General features: G+C 33.5%; 1 protein-coding gene and 1 long non-coding RNA gene across 3 annotated transcripts; both read right to left on the reverse strand.

The window, feature by feature from the left end:
• Window positions 1-2,047: 2,047 nt before the first annotated feature.
• Window positions 2,048-3,076, reverse strand: LOC148772229 (uncharacterized). The gene is made up of 2 exons (XR_016030066.1): window positions 2,728-3,076; window positions 2,048-2,448 (listed from the first exon to the last, which is right to left on the reverse strand). It is a non-coding gene; the product is annotated as an uncharacterized LOC148772229 (long non-coding RNA).
• A 6,188-nt stretch (window positions 3,077-9,264) lies between these two features.
• LOC105960740 (HIT zinc finger and PAPA-1-like domain-containing protein) lies at window positions 9,265-13,613 on the reverse strand. 2 transcript variants are annotated; one of them, XM_088826570.1, is made up of 7 exons: window positions 13,307-13,613; window positions 11,486-12,085; window positions 10,457-11,129; window positions 10,269-10,369; window positions 10,066-10,155; window positions 9,853-9,980; window positions 9,265-9,695 (listed from the first exon to the last, which is right to left on the reverse strand). In XM_088826570.1, exons 2-7 carry the CDS (start codon window positions 12,038-12,040, stop codon window positions 9,551-9,553), a joined length of 1,692 nt encoding a protein of 563 aa, XP_088682696.1. In that variant the 5' UTR covers window positions 12,041-12,085; window positions 13,307-13,613; the 3' UTR covers window positions 9,265-9,550. The 2 variants fall into 2 exon arrangements, with proteins under 2 accessions (XP_088682696.1, XP_088682700.1); XM_088826574.1 differs by having other exon boundaries at window positions 10,457-11,126; window positions 13,307-13,445.
• Window positions 13,614-14,205: the final 592 nt, after the last annotated feature.

Raw genomic sequence — 14,205 nt, forward strand, 5'->3', positions numbered from 1 at the left:
ATGTTATAGTAGTACACACATATAATACGCCCGCGCTAAACTTTGATCCCTATTTTACAACATATAATATCCGCCCAATTGTACACTAAGATACCATGGGAAAATTAATATTAAACCTTTCATTTAGACACAAAAACATGCACGGGGTACCACTAATTGCAACTTCATTTTTTTTTCCGGAGTCGTGTAAACCAAATACGGCATGTTTGAACCACATGAACTTTTGGGTGGGTTTGAAGGATTGTATTTGTTCATGTTGTGCGATTTTGATTTCAATATAGAGCGCTTACGAACATCATGGGAGCCCACTTTCTTGGAGTTGGTTGTGCTGTTATTGGTTTCAAGTGAACACTCTGAATCAGAAAGATAGGCAAGATAATTGTTGACGTTGAATGACGGGCTTGCCGATTTTCCGGACGACACTTCGATTACATGGTTTTGACGGCTACTCACTGGGTAATCATTGGGTGCATTATCTGCACGACCATTCTCGGATAGACCGTGTTCAAAGATAGGTTGGACGTAGTCGGCATCAAATGCATCATCTTCAATGATGGGTGGTGCTACTTGGCCAGCTTCATTAGCATGAGTAATTTCATCATCATTAGATGACAAAATAATGATTTTATGCTCGGGAGGTGGAATGTTAATGGGTGTTGATCCAAACACCGTTTTCAACTCTTCGTACTTATCATCCCTAATGTGTCGGTAAGCAAATACAAATGTGTTTGCCTAAATATAAGATAGAATAAAAATTTAATATTTACAAGTAAGTTACAACATCAGAGTTCTTCTATAAAAAAGTTTAAAGAGATTATTATTTAAATGAGTAGACATTGAACAAAATAATTACAAACAATATTACCTTCATCATGTATGTCCAAACGTGATAGGGGGCCGTAACGACATTAGTGGTTGCATTGTAAACGACTCCTTCCACGGATAGCATCCAATGAAACGTACTGAACCTTTTCTCTAAAATGCCAAGCTTTTTGGTGAGGTGTTTGTACGAGAAAAAAATGCCAAATTTGTGTTGGATGGCTTCTTGAGCCGCAAATAAAGCCAAAGCATTTTTTTCTCCACGTTTGAAATTAACTAATTTGGACTCGAACGATAGAGCTTCAATAAAGTAGCTATCGATCTTCTCATCCCAGTCTAACTCATACAAGAAATCCTCTTGCCTAAATATTGGTTTTTTTTCCCTGTCATTCTACACAATTTATTTTTGAATACTAGTACTGTTTTGGCATGTTTCACAAAGAAACAATGCCTCAAATTTATAGATCAAAAATATGTTAAACGTAATAATGACGATGTAGAAAAAATCTAAGAAATGAATGTGGAAGATTTTGGCTAAAGTGGCGGATGAGATGTAGATATGATAGGCTGGTGTCAAATTGGAAAGGATATTAATTATGCATATTGTTCATTCACCTCAGAAGAACAAAATTTATTACAAAAGCTGCTAAACAGAATATTAATGCATGTTCATTCACCTCAAATGTCTTTCATAGGCTTAATTCTATCCTTCTGATTTTCTCATATTATAATGTAGTAATTTAATTGCTCAATTGTACAACCAACTCGAATTAAAGGATGCAGAGGTGATGTTTACAGGTTTTCTTCACTTTTGCCATAAAATGAAAGCATTGGAAAAGAAAATCAGTGGTGCCAATTGGACTTCATTTTTTGGTCAAGTTGAAGCAAGATAAACAAATATTTATGAATAAAACATATGTACAAAATAAATGTCATTGAATGCCATCAGTATTTATGCCTATGTCTATTTTATCACTAAGTACCATTGCTCTTGTTTTGGATTGCAGAAAATTAAGATGTCTAGAATGAGGAACCAAGTGATGGCGGCAATGGTGAAAATTAAGATGCCTAAATGCAAATCAAATTTTAGTATGAGTTTTGTTTCCTTACGGACTGATCTTATTAGTTATATGCTTAAATGAAACTCATGAACAAACTTATATGCATGTATATACCTCAAAATAAATATCTACCATAATTAATGTAGACACTAAAATAATGCAATGTAACAAGAATGACCAGTGAGCCAATATTCATTACTACGAGTCAACAACAATAGCTATGGAAACAATATTCATTACTACGAATTAACAACGATGAACATAGAAAATTTAAAATACAACCCCTGTCGTCGAGTGTTTAGGTTAAACATAAATTTAAATTGTTATAAAATACATATGCAAGGCCCTAATGCATAAGTACATAATATAAAAAAATTACAATCAAAACAAAGAAAAAACCAAACTGGGGAAAACCAAACATGGTGTAACCATCCTTTGGTCCGTCGATGTTTTTGAGCTCCAATTATGATTCCAAGCTGTTTATTTTCTTTAACAATGCGGGTATGATTTGTTTTGACCGTGCACACATAGGTGGGTCAATCCAATCAAACATTTCACATTTCTTTGCCTGCCAAATTAGCCAAGAACATGGAATTAAATTAGGGATCAACTCACGCCCAATTTTTCACTAATGTGCACCCCAATATTGTACCATAGCAGCAAATAATTTTTTTCATATACATCAACTCTGATAAACAACACACAAAATCAACTGAAATATTCAACCAAAAGATACGATACACAAATAAAATTTATTGCACTTTCATTATGCTTTGAGAAATTCACAATAATACATCAACCAACAGCACATAACAAATAATAATAATGACAGGAAACAAAAATATACCTCTCTGTGAGGGCATGACACAAATCGGCGGCCGGGATTTGCTTTAGTCCATGACGTTTGTACGATTAAATCAATGCCACAATAACAAAATACAGGGTGGGATGGATAGCTGAAATTTTCTGTGCTATAGTTGTTGGTCGTTGAGCTACTTTTCTTACCACTTTGGCAAGTGCTCATGTTTGTAGTAATTGGATGGTTCTTGTGCCAACCCAAAGCTTAAAAAAAAATCTGTGGTGCAAAGATTAGGGTTTCGAATTGGGGGAAGTACAATGAGAAAATGACAATTTTATGTAGATGATGTAAGGGTATTAGAGTCATTTCATGTTTAATCCCAAAAAATCAGAAAAACAAAACACTGGGCTGCTATCTCGTTGCTATTTTATTATATCTACCAAATGTAAGATTTAAAATATTATACTATCATCTCCACCCTATTATTATATTATCTATCTTTTTTATACATCACAACCATGGTAGTTAATCTCGTGATATACCGCGATATATATCGTGATACGGTATGGTTCCAATCAAAACGATACAACTCGGGTTATGTATCGCCTACTGATAAATACCGTTAAATATCGCGAGATATCGTATCGTATCGTTGTATCACGATACGATACGATATTTACGATATTTAAAAAAATGAAAAAAACGAAGAAAAAAAACAAGAAATGCAGTCAACTGCTCTAAAAAACGGTTTTGAAAAGATTTCTTCAATATCCCAACCCTAATTCACACTTTTCTCTTTATTTTCTTCACCAATCCTCACAATATTACAACCCTAATTCAATTGCTATAGATTCTTGCGATTCAAGATCAATTCGAGGCGTTTTTTTGCTGGATTTTGCGATTGATGATGATGAATGCAATCGTTTAAAATTGGTAGATGAGGACGATTTAAGTGACACTGATATTCAAAATTATGGGATATCGAATATTTTAGAAATTAGGTATTCGGATTTGACCTTAGGGAGAATTTGGCTAAGCTTATTTACATCTGATAAGTTGTTTTAAGAGCTGATAAGTTGTTACGTCTTACTTTTAAAATTATTTTTTTCAAGTGTTTGGATAGTGATCTTACAAGCTATTTTACTCATTATAAGATCTTAAATAAATAGGTGGGGTAAATGTACTTTAAAAAAAAAATCTTATTTGCTCTCGAGTAGCATATAATATTTTGATTTTTTAAGATCTTTTGAAAAAAAATTACCTAACACACTGGAATAGCTCTTAAACATCTTATAAGTTCGTTTTAACATCTTATAAGCCTAGCCAAACACCCTCTTAAATGATGTTATTTGATGAACATATATGATTTTTGTCATATTTTATAATATGATGTTGAAACTTGAATTTATACCTATTTTGCAATAAGTAGATATATTAAATTTTACATATTTATAATATGTTTATAATGTAGATATATATTTTTACTATTTTAATAGTTGGTTAAATATCTTACGATACGGTACGATAACGATACGATACGAGACGTGGAGCAAAACGATACGATATATTTTTACGATCCGATAACCATGATCACAACTACAAAACCAAAAGAGCCCTAACAAAATTATTTTTTCCCCCCTTACGTGGCGGAACACCAGGACAGGCGAGACGTAGCCACAAAACGGCGGTGGAACGGTGCCGGAATAGTTAGAACAGCGCCAGAATGGTCTGAATGGTCTGAATGGCTGAAGGAACAACCTGGACGAAAAAAAAAAAAAACAGCCAAAAAGGGTTTAAATTAAGAACGAGCTAATTTTTGGGGATAATCGGATCCCACTAGTCCTTCTGTTAATAGGAGAAAGTAATAATTATAAATAAAAACAAGACTATAATTTTTATAAAAAGGAAAATAAGTATCCAAATAGAAATAATAAATAAATAAAGAAAATTCGAATATAAGTTACTTAAATATAATCATTTTAATCTGAAATTAATTTATCACATAATATGTTTTGCTATATTAAACATAAATATGTATTTTTATTTTGTTTTTGAATTTTTTATTTAATCTAATTAGTGTGTATATATATATAAGATTTGTTTATTTAAAAAAAAGGAATTGAATATAAGCATTGAAAAAAAAAACAAGACTATAATTTTTATAAAATGGAAAATAAATATCAAAATAGAAATAATAAATAAATAAAGAAAATTCGAATATAAGTTACTTAAATATAATCATTTTAATCTGAAATTAATTTATTTCATAATATGGTTTGCTATATTAAACATAAATATGTATTTTTATTTTGTTTTTGAATTTTTTATTTAATTTGTGTGTATATGTATAAGATTTTTTTATTAAAAAAAAGGAATTGAATATAAGCATTGAAAAAATAAAAATAAAAAAATAAATAAAAAAACAAGGGGCTATCAGTGAAAACCCCCTTCTCTACCATTATTTTAATAAGGATGGGTCCAGTCCCTTTTTCATTATTAGTGAGAGACCCATCATTTATTTATTCCAAAATGTACCATTCCTCTATTCCCTATCCATTACCAACTATTTAGATGCATTTTTCCTTTTTTTTTTGTATAATTTAAATTTCATTTTTTTATATATTTATTTAAAAAAAATAAAAATAACTTGAAAAAATATTTAAAAAATAATTATTATTTTTTTTAAAATTTTCAGTTTTATTTTTCATAATTTACTACTAAAACTTCATAATCAACGACAATGGTTGCGAAATCAACTATAATATTTTCGAAATCAACTACAATATTTAATCTTTTTTTTTAATTTCCAATCTTTTCTACATTTTTTATTCTTCATAATCAAATACGAAATTATTGAAATCAACTATTCATTTTGTTCGTTTTTTACCAAAATCAATTATAAGAAAACTGTAAAACAACTACAAAAAATAGTGGTTTTCCAATAGCAGGTTTACCAAAACTGAAAACAACTACAAATTAACGAAAACAACTATAAAAACTGTAATCAATTATAAAATTATCAAAAACAAATACAAAATTGTCGAAATCAACCGTAAAATTTATCAAACTGATCAACTACGAAAATCGAAAACAACTACGTAAATGATTCGAAATCAACCATAAATTGTCGAAATTAACTACAAAGAAAATCCCCAATTCCACCAAGACTACTATAAATTTGAGCGAATACAACTTTAAACACACCATCTTCTCCAATTCACATTCGTCCCAACTCTTCAACAAATCGATTAATACGTAGTATACAAATAACTGTACACATCGATCAAAGTTAGCGTATCATCAAATAGTCACAAGACAAATTGTTGGGTGCTAAATACCTAACACGCAAGTGCACGTATCGCAAACAAGTAGTAAAAGTGGACTCGTGAGAGTCGGATGTCGATCCCACAGGGAATACTCAAATTATCTAATCCTAAGTACCAAATTCTAACAACTATGATTTTTATCCAGCCTACGCAAAGTTGTCAAATTTAATCAACTAAATAATTAAACTAATTATGAAAGCAATTAAACACGAGAAAATATCAATAAAAACGGACCTATGATTTTATCTTCCCCCTATGCAAGAATTGCTCACCCAAAACCCCTCAATTATGAAATATATGATTCATGATTATTAACCCGAGACACTAATTTACTCATAACCCGCTGTCGCGTGTATTATGAGTCTATTATTCATAAACGGTTCACTATATGTCTATGCAAACAAATTATGAATAAAGCATTAACTAACAAGTCTCGTAAATGGCTACCTAAGGTGATATATGTATGTCTACGACACCACATGCAATTGACACACTCATCCGGTGAAAACTACTCGAAGGTTCTTATACTTACCGTCTAATTATCAAAATAGTTCTGTCGAGTCAATCCCAATAATCACAGATAAAGCACATAAATTGATCAAGTTCATGCACTAACAATCATAACAAGTAGAAGAAATAATCATAAAATCATAATTGCATAATCTCAAGAAAACGGGTTCACCATCCCCACATAGGGTTCAAATAAAATCCTAGATTAAAAACTTAGCTACTCGTAATTCTTATGATAAACAAAATAGAATAAATAAAATAAATAAGAAAAACTATGCTTGAGTCTTCGTCGATCTTCGTTCTTCGCGCTCCTCTTCCTCCAAGATTGTGTTCCAAAGTCTTTTGATTCGTGCTTGGTTTGCTCTTAAATAGATGCCCCAACTTGGTAGATGATTTTAGGTTTCCTTGTGTGATTAAAAGTCCAAAATTGTCTCCAGCGTGTGTTGGCGCGGCCGCGCGAAAATCAGTCAAAATCTCACACGGCCGCACGAGAATCGCCGAAACCTTCTGCCCAACTTCTGCAGTTGGCACGGCCGTGCCAAAAATAGGCTAATTTTGGCACGGCCGCGCGGGCCTGTTTTCAGCCAATTTTCAGCATATTTTTGATTATTTCACTTTTGGCCCATATTTTCTCCAAAATTGCAGTTTTCACCCCATACTTTTCTAATTCTTCAATTTTTACCTAAAATACAATAAACTACTCATTAAGCATCATTAAATCAATAAAAGTATACAAAAATCCTCGTAAGAAAGTATACATTGAGTGTAAAATATACACTTAACACACCCCCAAACTTGAACTTTTGCTTGTCCTCAAGCAAAATCTAATCGTAAGCAAAAAACTCAACTACCGCATCTCATCACATAGATTAATGGCCAACTTCACGTTTTCAGAACTTTTAATTATAATGAAAATTCTTAGGCATTCGCAAGCTCAAAATTCAAAAGCACTTAGTCACTTACCATAGCCAAAAACCACAAATCATGCAATTGCTTCAAGCATCCAATATTTGTAAATTAAAGATAGAAAAAAGTTATGCTTACATGTATATGTTTGACTCCAAATACTCACCAAAATATTCTACTCTACTAATATCAAACATTAAGCTATTGGGATCATTGGGGCTTTTTGGCTTTCAATTGTTAGGTTATTTGGTTCGAGGTAGAAAATATGGGTATATGTGGCTATTCTTCTTGAATTGAGGTGATTACGCCAAAATCTGAAAGATAGGCGTTTGAAACAATGAATTCACCTCTAAGGACTTTAATTAACTCGTTTCTCAAAAGTTCAAAAGTCTCCACTTTTGCTTTTGAGGCAATAGATCGATCTTTCAAAAATAATTTCAACAACTAGTCCTTTCTTCTCACTTCTAGTCTCTTCTTCTTCTTCTCTTTTTTTTTTCTTTTTTTTTCTTTTCTTTTATAAATATATATAGAAGCCTATATACTTCTTCGTCTTTTTTTTTTTACTTTTTTTTTTTTTTTTTAAGAAGAAGAGAGACCTTATAAATTTTTCGACCGAATTCCAAGGGGTAATTTTTCAAAAATCTCCATTTTTCTACCTTATACACATTGGCTAAAAGAAAGAACACCTTTTCTCCGTGGCTCAAATCAAGGTTCTAAGGATAATTTTAGATAAAAAGGTCGGTTTGAAAGGCTCAAACGGTTCAAAGAAGGCCCAAATCATATCCCAAATCACTCACTACTCAATACTTCGTATCATAAATTTCCTAAGTTGAGTTTTAAAACCGAACATAGCATGATCTAGCACAAATTAATTCCAAATTTAAAATACAAAACATTCAACCAAAGCAATGCACAAAGTGTGATTCCTAGCAATAATTCGCTTCTAAGTTCCGTTGAATCGAAAGCTAAACAAACATCTAATCTTTATCACACAAAACAAGCAATCTCATCATCAAACATTGATCATCTCTCATCATCATAAGTCATCGATGCATTCGACTCAAGCAATTTTTTTTTTTTTTTTTTTTAATATTTCGGGAAAAACGATAAAAGCAATAAAAACAAATAAAACCTAATGCATGCAAACTAAAACAAATAAGCACAAAAACATGTTTTTTACCCCCAATGGAGACGAAAATGGGTGGTGGTGGGACTGCTTGTGCGGCGACGGATTTGATGGAGTCGTGGACGGTCGACCTCGCACGGCATTGCGGTGAAGAACGAGAAACAATGGAGCTGACGGCGGCGAAGGGGATCAGGATTGATAACAAACAATCATAGATTAATCAGGATTGTGTTTCTCTTGTATTGAAATAAGGTAGAATTTTTAGGTGGCTTCTCTGTGTGAAAAAGCTTTATTTATTGAATTCTAATGTAGAAGAAATATATAGTTCTTGTGTATTAAGTCTTTTTGTATAAACTCTCTTCTTAAGGACTTTTTTTTAGCTGATTCAATTAATCATGAAATATTGAGTTTCTTTTGATGAAATTTGGCTTTTTGTTGTTCTTCTAGACTTAGCTTCAACATATTTTCTACTCGTCATCTAGACTTACGCATGTCTTTTGTTCGATTTTGTTGCCGATGCATTTCCATCAAACATATAACCCACTACAAATCCACAATTTCAATCAAACATTATTCGAGTTCAAACAGACGATAAGTACACCCCGATGGCAAAATCAGTACACGTTGAACGTTTATAGTTGTCAACGAACGTCCAAGTATACCCATAATAGAAACACCACCAACAATAACATTGTGACCATGATACCAGGTGCATGATTTAACCAAAGATTTCATCACCTGCTTCATATATCTTAATTTCTATTTTCTTTTCGCACCGTTATATTTTTCACACATACAAAACAAGTACACTAAAAACCACGATACATGAAAACGGAAAAAAGGGTTATAGATACGATATACATCTATTCGAGTGAATGCACACACCTAAGTAGTCATTTTTCCCATAAGGTATATTATATATACAACTACAAGTATGAAAACGTACTTTATCCCTTTTGCTTGAAAACAGAGTCACGAAAGGGGGGCCACAGCGCAACCCAGTCTAACAAGCATGCAGAGGTTGTACCTTGTCATGCACCGCCTTGTAGCATCTAAGGCTGCAAAGAGGCATCTTCGACTTTGAATCTCTGTACTTGTACGCATTTGTACACGCGGGACCCACACATTTCTCTCGCGGAGGAGGATAGCTGGACGTTCAAGTCAGAATATTCCAGATTTTTAGTAAAAAACAAGAACGGCAACGACAAAATGACATAATCTTCATTCATATAGTTACGGAAAAAAAAATTATATTAAATAATAATAATTGAAAGAGAAAATAATGCGGGAAGATATGTTTAATACCTGCAAGGATTCGATCCAAATATACTTGGGAGGCCAATATCATGAGGAAATGTGACGATTGTTCCCGAAGGTCCCATCACCCATCGAACAACATTGGATGCAACCGTAGCAGAATTCGCACTCCTCTCCTGCAATTTCATTGGCTAAGTAAATAAATGAAAACTTAAAAGCTGTTCGTAACCAACTTTTTTTTTTTTCTTTTTCTTTTTTCACCTGAGCTAATTCCTCTTGTCGTTTCTTAATTTTCTCCTCTCGCTTTTTCCTGCTTGAATCTTGACCCAAGATTTTCCTAATTGCCTCGGCCTATGCATTTCATGAATATTAACAAAGAAAACTCTACTGTCGTTTAAATAATATTATACTCAAGAAAAAGTGAGTATACAACATCGTATATTGCGCATAATAAAGAAACAAACCTCGGACTCACGAGCAGCCTTCTCATTTTGAATCTTACGCCTTTGGGCAGCCTCAACTCTTTTCAGCTGTTGCTCCTCTTCAGTTAGCTGCTCTTTTGGCTCTGCGAACATTAACCAAAAATAAATAAAAATTATAATATAAAAATAATAAAAGAAATGACTGCAGTGGAACAATAAGCAATGCTCACTTCTTGGTGGGGCCGGGGGAAGCCCGTCTGGAAATTGGACAGAATTAGCAACTAAACCCGGTGAGATGTCTCTGCCGGTCAGATTAGCCCTCCGGCGAGTGGTGATTGAACTTCCTTTAGAATATTCAGAGAAATCGATCAGCTCCTTCGTCTGTTTCTTGTTCTTGTGTTTGATCTCACCTTCAGATGCTGATCCTTCCTCTTCCATATACTCAGTATCCTCAAATGCTCTCACCGATTTGGATTTCTTACTTTCTTTGCCTGATCTCGACGAGTCATAATCTCCAATCACCGAAGCATACTCATCAATATTTCTATTCAATACCCGAGATAATTTTCGCAATTTCTTGCCTCTGCTTTCATCGTCATAGTCTATATTATCGTCCGATGCAATTTTCGAAGTTCTGAGCTTTTGTAGGTATCGAATCTCATCATCATCGTCTTCATCATCTTCCTCACCGTATACTTCATCAGACGAATATTTCTTCATTACAGATTTGCTTTTAGATGACCGCCCGACATGTTTCACAGCTTGCTTTACAGATTCTTCAGGTATATCCACCCCGAAAGAATCCACTTTCCGGAAACTAAAACCAGTTTCGGAAAAGTCTCTCCATGGCACACCACTGAGGCCCTCTTTCTTGCCCGTCAAACGAAGATCGGGATTATCCTGCTAAAAGACAGATAATAGAACTGCTTGAATAATCGGTCAATTATAAGAGGCGTTTCTAAAGCAGATAGGATATACAATACGACAGAAGAGCTGCAAATTTGTCTTAAAAAATGAAGTCCAATGCTATAGACGACAAAAAGAGGGTAAGAACTACAACTTGTTTAACCATAATACAAAACCTGTCAACTAACTCTCACTTGGCAACTAGTAGTCCAATTGTCTGGTGTTTGGAATGAGTCGCCATGGGATTACATTTTCCGATTTAGAAAAAAAGTTATAATAAAGAAAAAAAGCCTAAACGACTAGCTTTGAAAGCCAATAATCACTTGAATAATCAATCGAGCGGAAATAGATACCTGAAAACTCAGCATATGAGGAGGACAAGCGGTATCCGGGGCAGCTATTGAAAAACCATCGGAACTGGATCTTCTGTGAATTGTATGCGTCACACCTCCAACCTTGAGTTTGAGCTTATTCAACTTCGTTCCAGGTCGATCAGATGCCGATCCTGGTCTCCCAGAATGGTGACTGCCAATTACTATTTCGCTCGTTTTATTTCCGTCCATTTGCAAACTCTTCCTGCTTGTTCCTGCAGCATGAACTTGAGAAGAATCGTTATCGTCGTTACTCTCGTGCATTGTTTCAGCCTCGGAAAGGTTAGTGTATGACGCCGTGGAAATGCATTGATTGGAATTTAGTCCCTTGCTCCATATTGTAGCTTCTCGAACAATGTTTCCTTCAGTTGGTGCATCACTGACATGGTCCGATGGTGTTGATGACAGAGAAATAGAATCACGATTCTCTTGTTGGGGAGAATCTGATTCATATGGAGGACGACGATTCAAATTACTCCTCCTTTTCCTTGAAGGTTTCGATGCAATTTGTAGCTCAGAACCTCCATAGTTATCCATTTCGGTGGAGAAGATTCAATCAAAAGCTTAGGCAGCTTCAGTTTCCTGAAAGTTTCAAAACGTAGAAACCAATATCAATGTCATCCTCAAGCGGATCCAAATACTAACATATAAAAACACAAATCAGATTCTTTATCGATAATATGCCGGAATAAAGGCAACTTTCCTAGACATGAATACGTGCCCACAGGCACAGGCAAGCCACAAAAATAGGAAATATTGGATAAAACAGCATAATCCGAACATTCGGTAACTAAGCAAGCAGATTCACGTTAAAAAGCCAACTAGGATCATAAAAACAAAAAGAAAACAATATACTAATTTTCTCTCGTATAAGGATGAAATCATTCTGAAAAAGAAACAAAAAGCACACAGCAATCAATGCAGCCCCAATTTTTTTGTGACGAGGAGAAGTACAAGTGGGAAATCAAGAAACATATAGATAGACACGGGTTAAATGAAACAAGAAATCCAGGGCTGGAAAATGACCGAGTGTTTGCACAAGCCGACACTGTAAAGAAAGTGATCCACAAAAATAGGAAACATTGGATATAACAACATAATCCAAATATTGGGTAATTAAACATGGAATATACTAATTTGCTCTTATATAACGATGAATTAATTCTAAGAAAAAAAGAAACAAAACAACACAGCAATCGATTCATCCCCAAATGAGAACTAGAAGCAGGAAAGGATGAAACATAAAGATAGACACGGGTTAAATGAAACCGGAAAATAGATGTACACAGAGCAGATTCATAAATAACGTCGTCAAATATATGCTAGTTATAAAGGCGAGAAACGGAATACATCTTTCGCATACATTTATGAATCGAATCTGGACTGAAATGATAACATTCAGTCAGCATCATAATTCAACATTCAGCCACCTGAATACTAATTTCATTTCTCATCGAAACCGTTTGTTATCAGTTTTGATTTCAAACAAGTTTTGTATCCTGCTTAATCCGATTTATAGACTAGTTTTCCTTTCTGCTAAAAAAATAACACAGTATAAACATACGCTCACACAAAAGTAGTTGCTGCACAACTGAACTAAGCAAGCTACAGCTGAAACCTCCAATTCATGTAGAACAGCAAACAAAAAATCATGCAAAAAAAACAAAATTTCGCAACAGTTATTTCAATTCCGAGTATCTATTCACAAAATTAAGCAATTACCTTCGCGGTTTCAATAGACACGGTAAAATTAGAAAAAATACGAAGAAGAAGAAGAAGAACATCAAATTAGAAAGAAATTACTTGCTTGGATTCCGGAAAATTCGTGAAAAGGTCAACCCAGAGCACTAAAAAACTGTGAAGAAGAAGAATCAGAGATTATTTCCTTCCGAGTGCGCGGGTGCATGGGTTGTGTTTCTGATGCCGCTATAAGGTTTATTGCGATTTTTGCTTGAAAGTCGGTCATTAACTTATGGCTTAATCCCACTTTGCACCCTTGAAATATACCATTTTGGCACTTTGCACCCTCAAAACACAATGAATCATTCACAATGCACCCTGAGTTGAATAATTAAGGCAATTTCATTTTTCATTGGTGTTTTTTTTTTCGGGGTGCAAAATAAAAAAATAAATTTTTATTTTCTTCTCCAACCTAATTTCGAGCGGACAAAGTGCGAAAAAATTACAACGGATTATTTAGAAAACTATATTTTCTTACAAAAAAGAGATTTTATAACTAAATTATTCGATTAATGGATCTTTTATTGTAACTGTTTAAAAATATTAGGTAAAAATATTTGGAAGAAAACATGATTTTCAGATAACTTGATAACGGAATAGCTGAATGATATTTTTTCGTATTATTTTGAAAAAAAAAATATAAATTTTAAATATGTTGAGGAAATGTAGTTTTATTTTTGCACTTTATAGGTTCAAGATGATTGATGAATAAAAATGTTATTTGACATTTGGCATCGTAAAAAAATATCACTAAAAATATTAAATTACATTTTTTAGCTTTAAAAATTCATTTGGGGTGCATTATGCATGATTTATTATGTTTCGAGGGTGCAAAGTGCTATTAATTTTTTTCGAGGGTGCAAAGTGCTAAAATGGTATATTTCAAGGGTGCAAAGTGGGATTAAGCCTTAACTTATGGGGTTTTTTTTTTTTTCTTTTTTTTCTTTCTTTCAGATTTTTTC

The sequence above is a fragment of the Erythranthe guttata genome, chromosome 2, assembly GCF_056151865.1.
Source record: "Erythranthe guttata isolate IM_541 chromosome 2, IM_541, whole genome shotgun sequence".
NCBI lineage: Eukaryota > Viridiplantae > Streptophyta > Magnoliopsida > Lamiales > Phrymaceae > Erythranthe > Erythranthe guttata.

Bases quoted from the DNA above. Each gene is read 5' to 3' on its own strand.
- LOC105960740 (XM_088826570.1), bottom strand. From the start codon at position 12,040: ATGGATAACTATGGAGGTTCTGAGCTACAAATTGCATCGAAACCTTCA. The intron at 11,130-11,485 runs GTATCTATTTCC...TCTGTCTTTTAG, and splicing joins CTCATATGCTGAGTTTTCAG to CAGGATAATCCCGATCTTCG. The intron at 10,156-10,268 runs GTTTGTTTCTTT...TGAAATGCATAG, and splicing joins AGGCTGCTCGTGAGTCCGAG to GCCGAGGCAATTAGGAAAAT.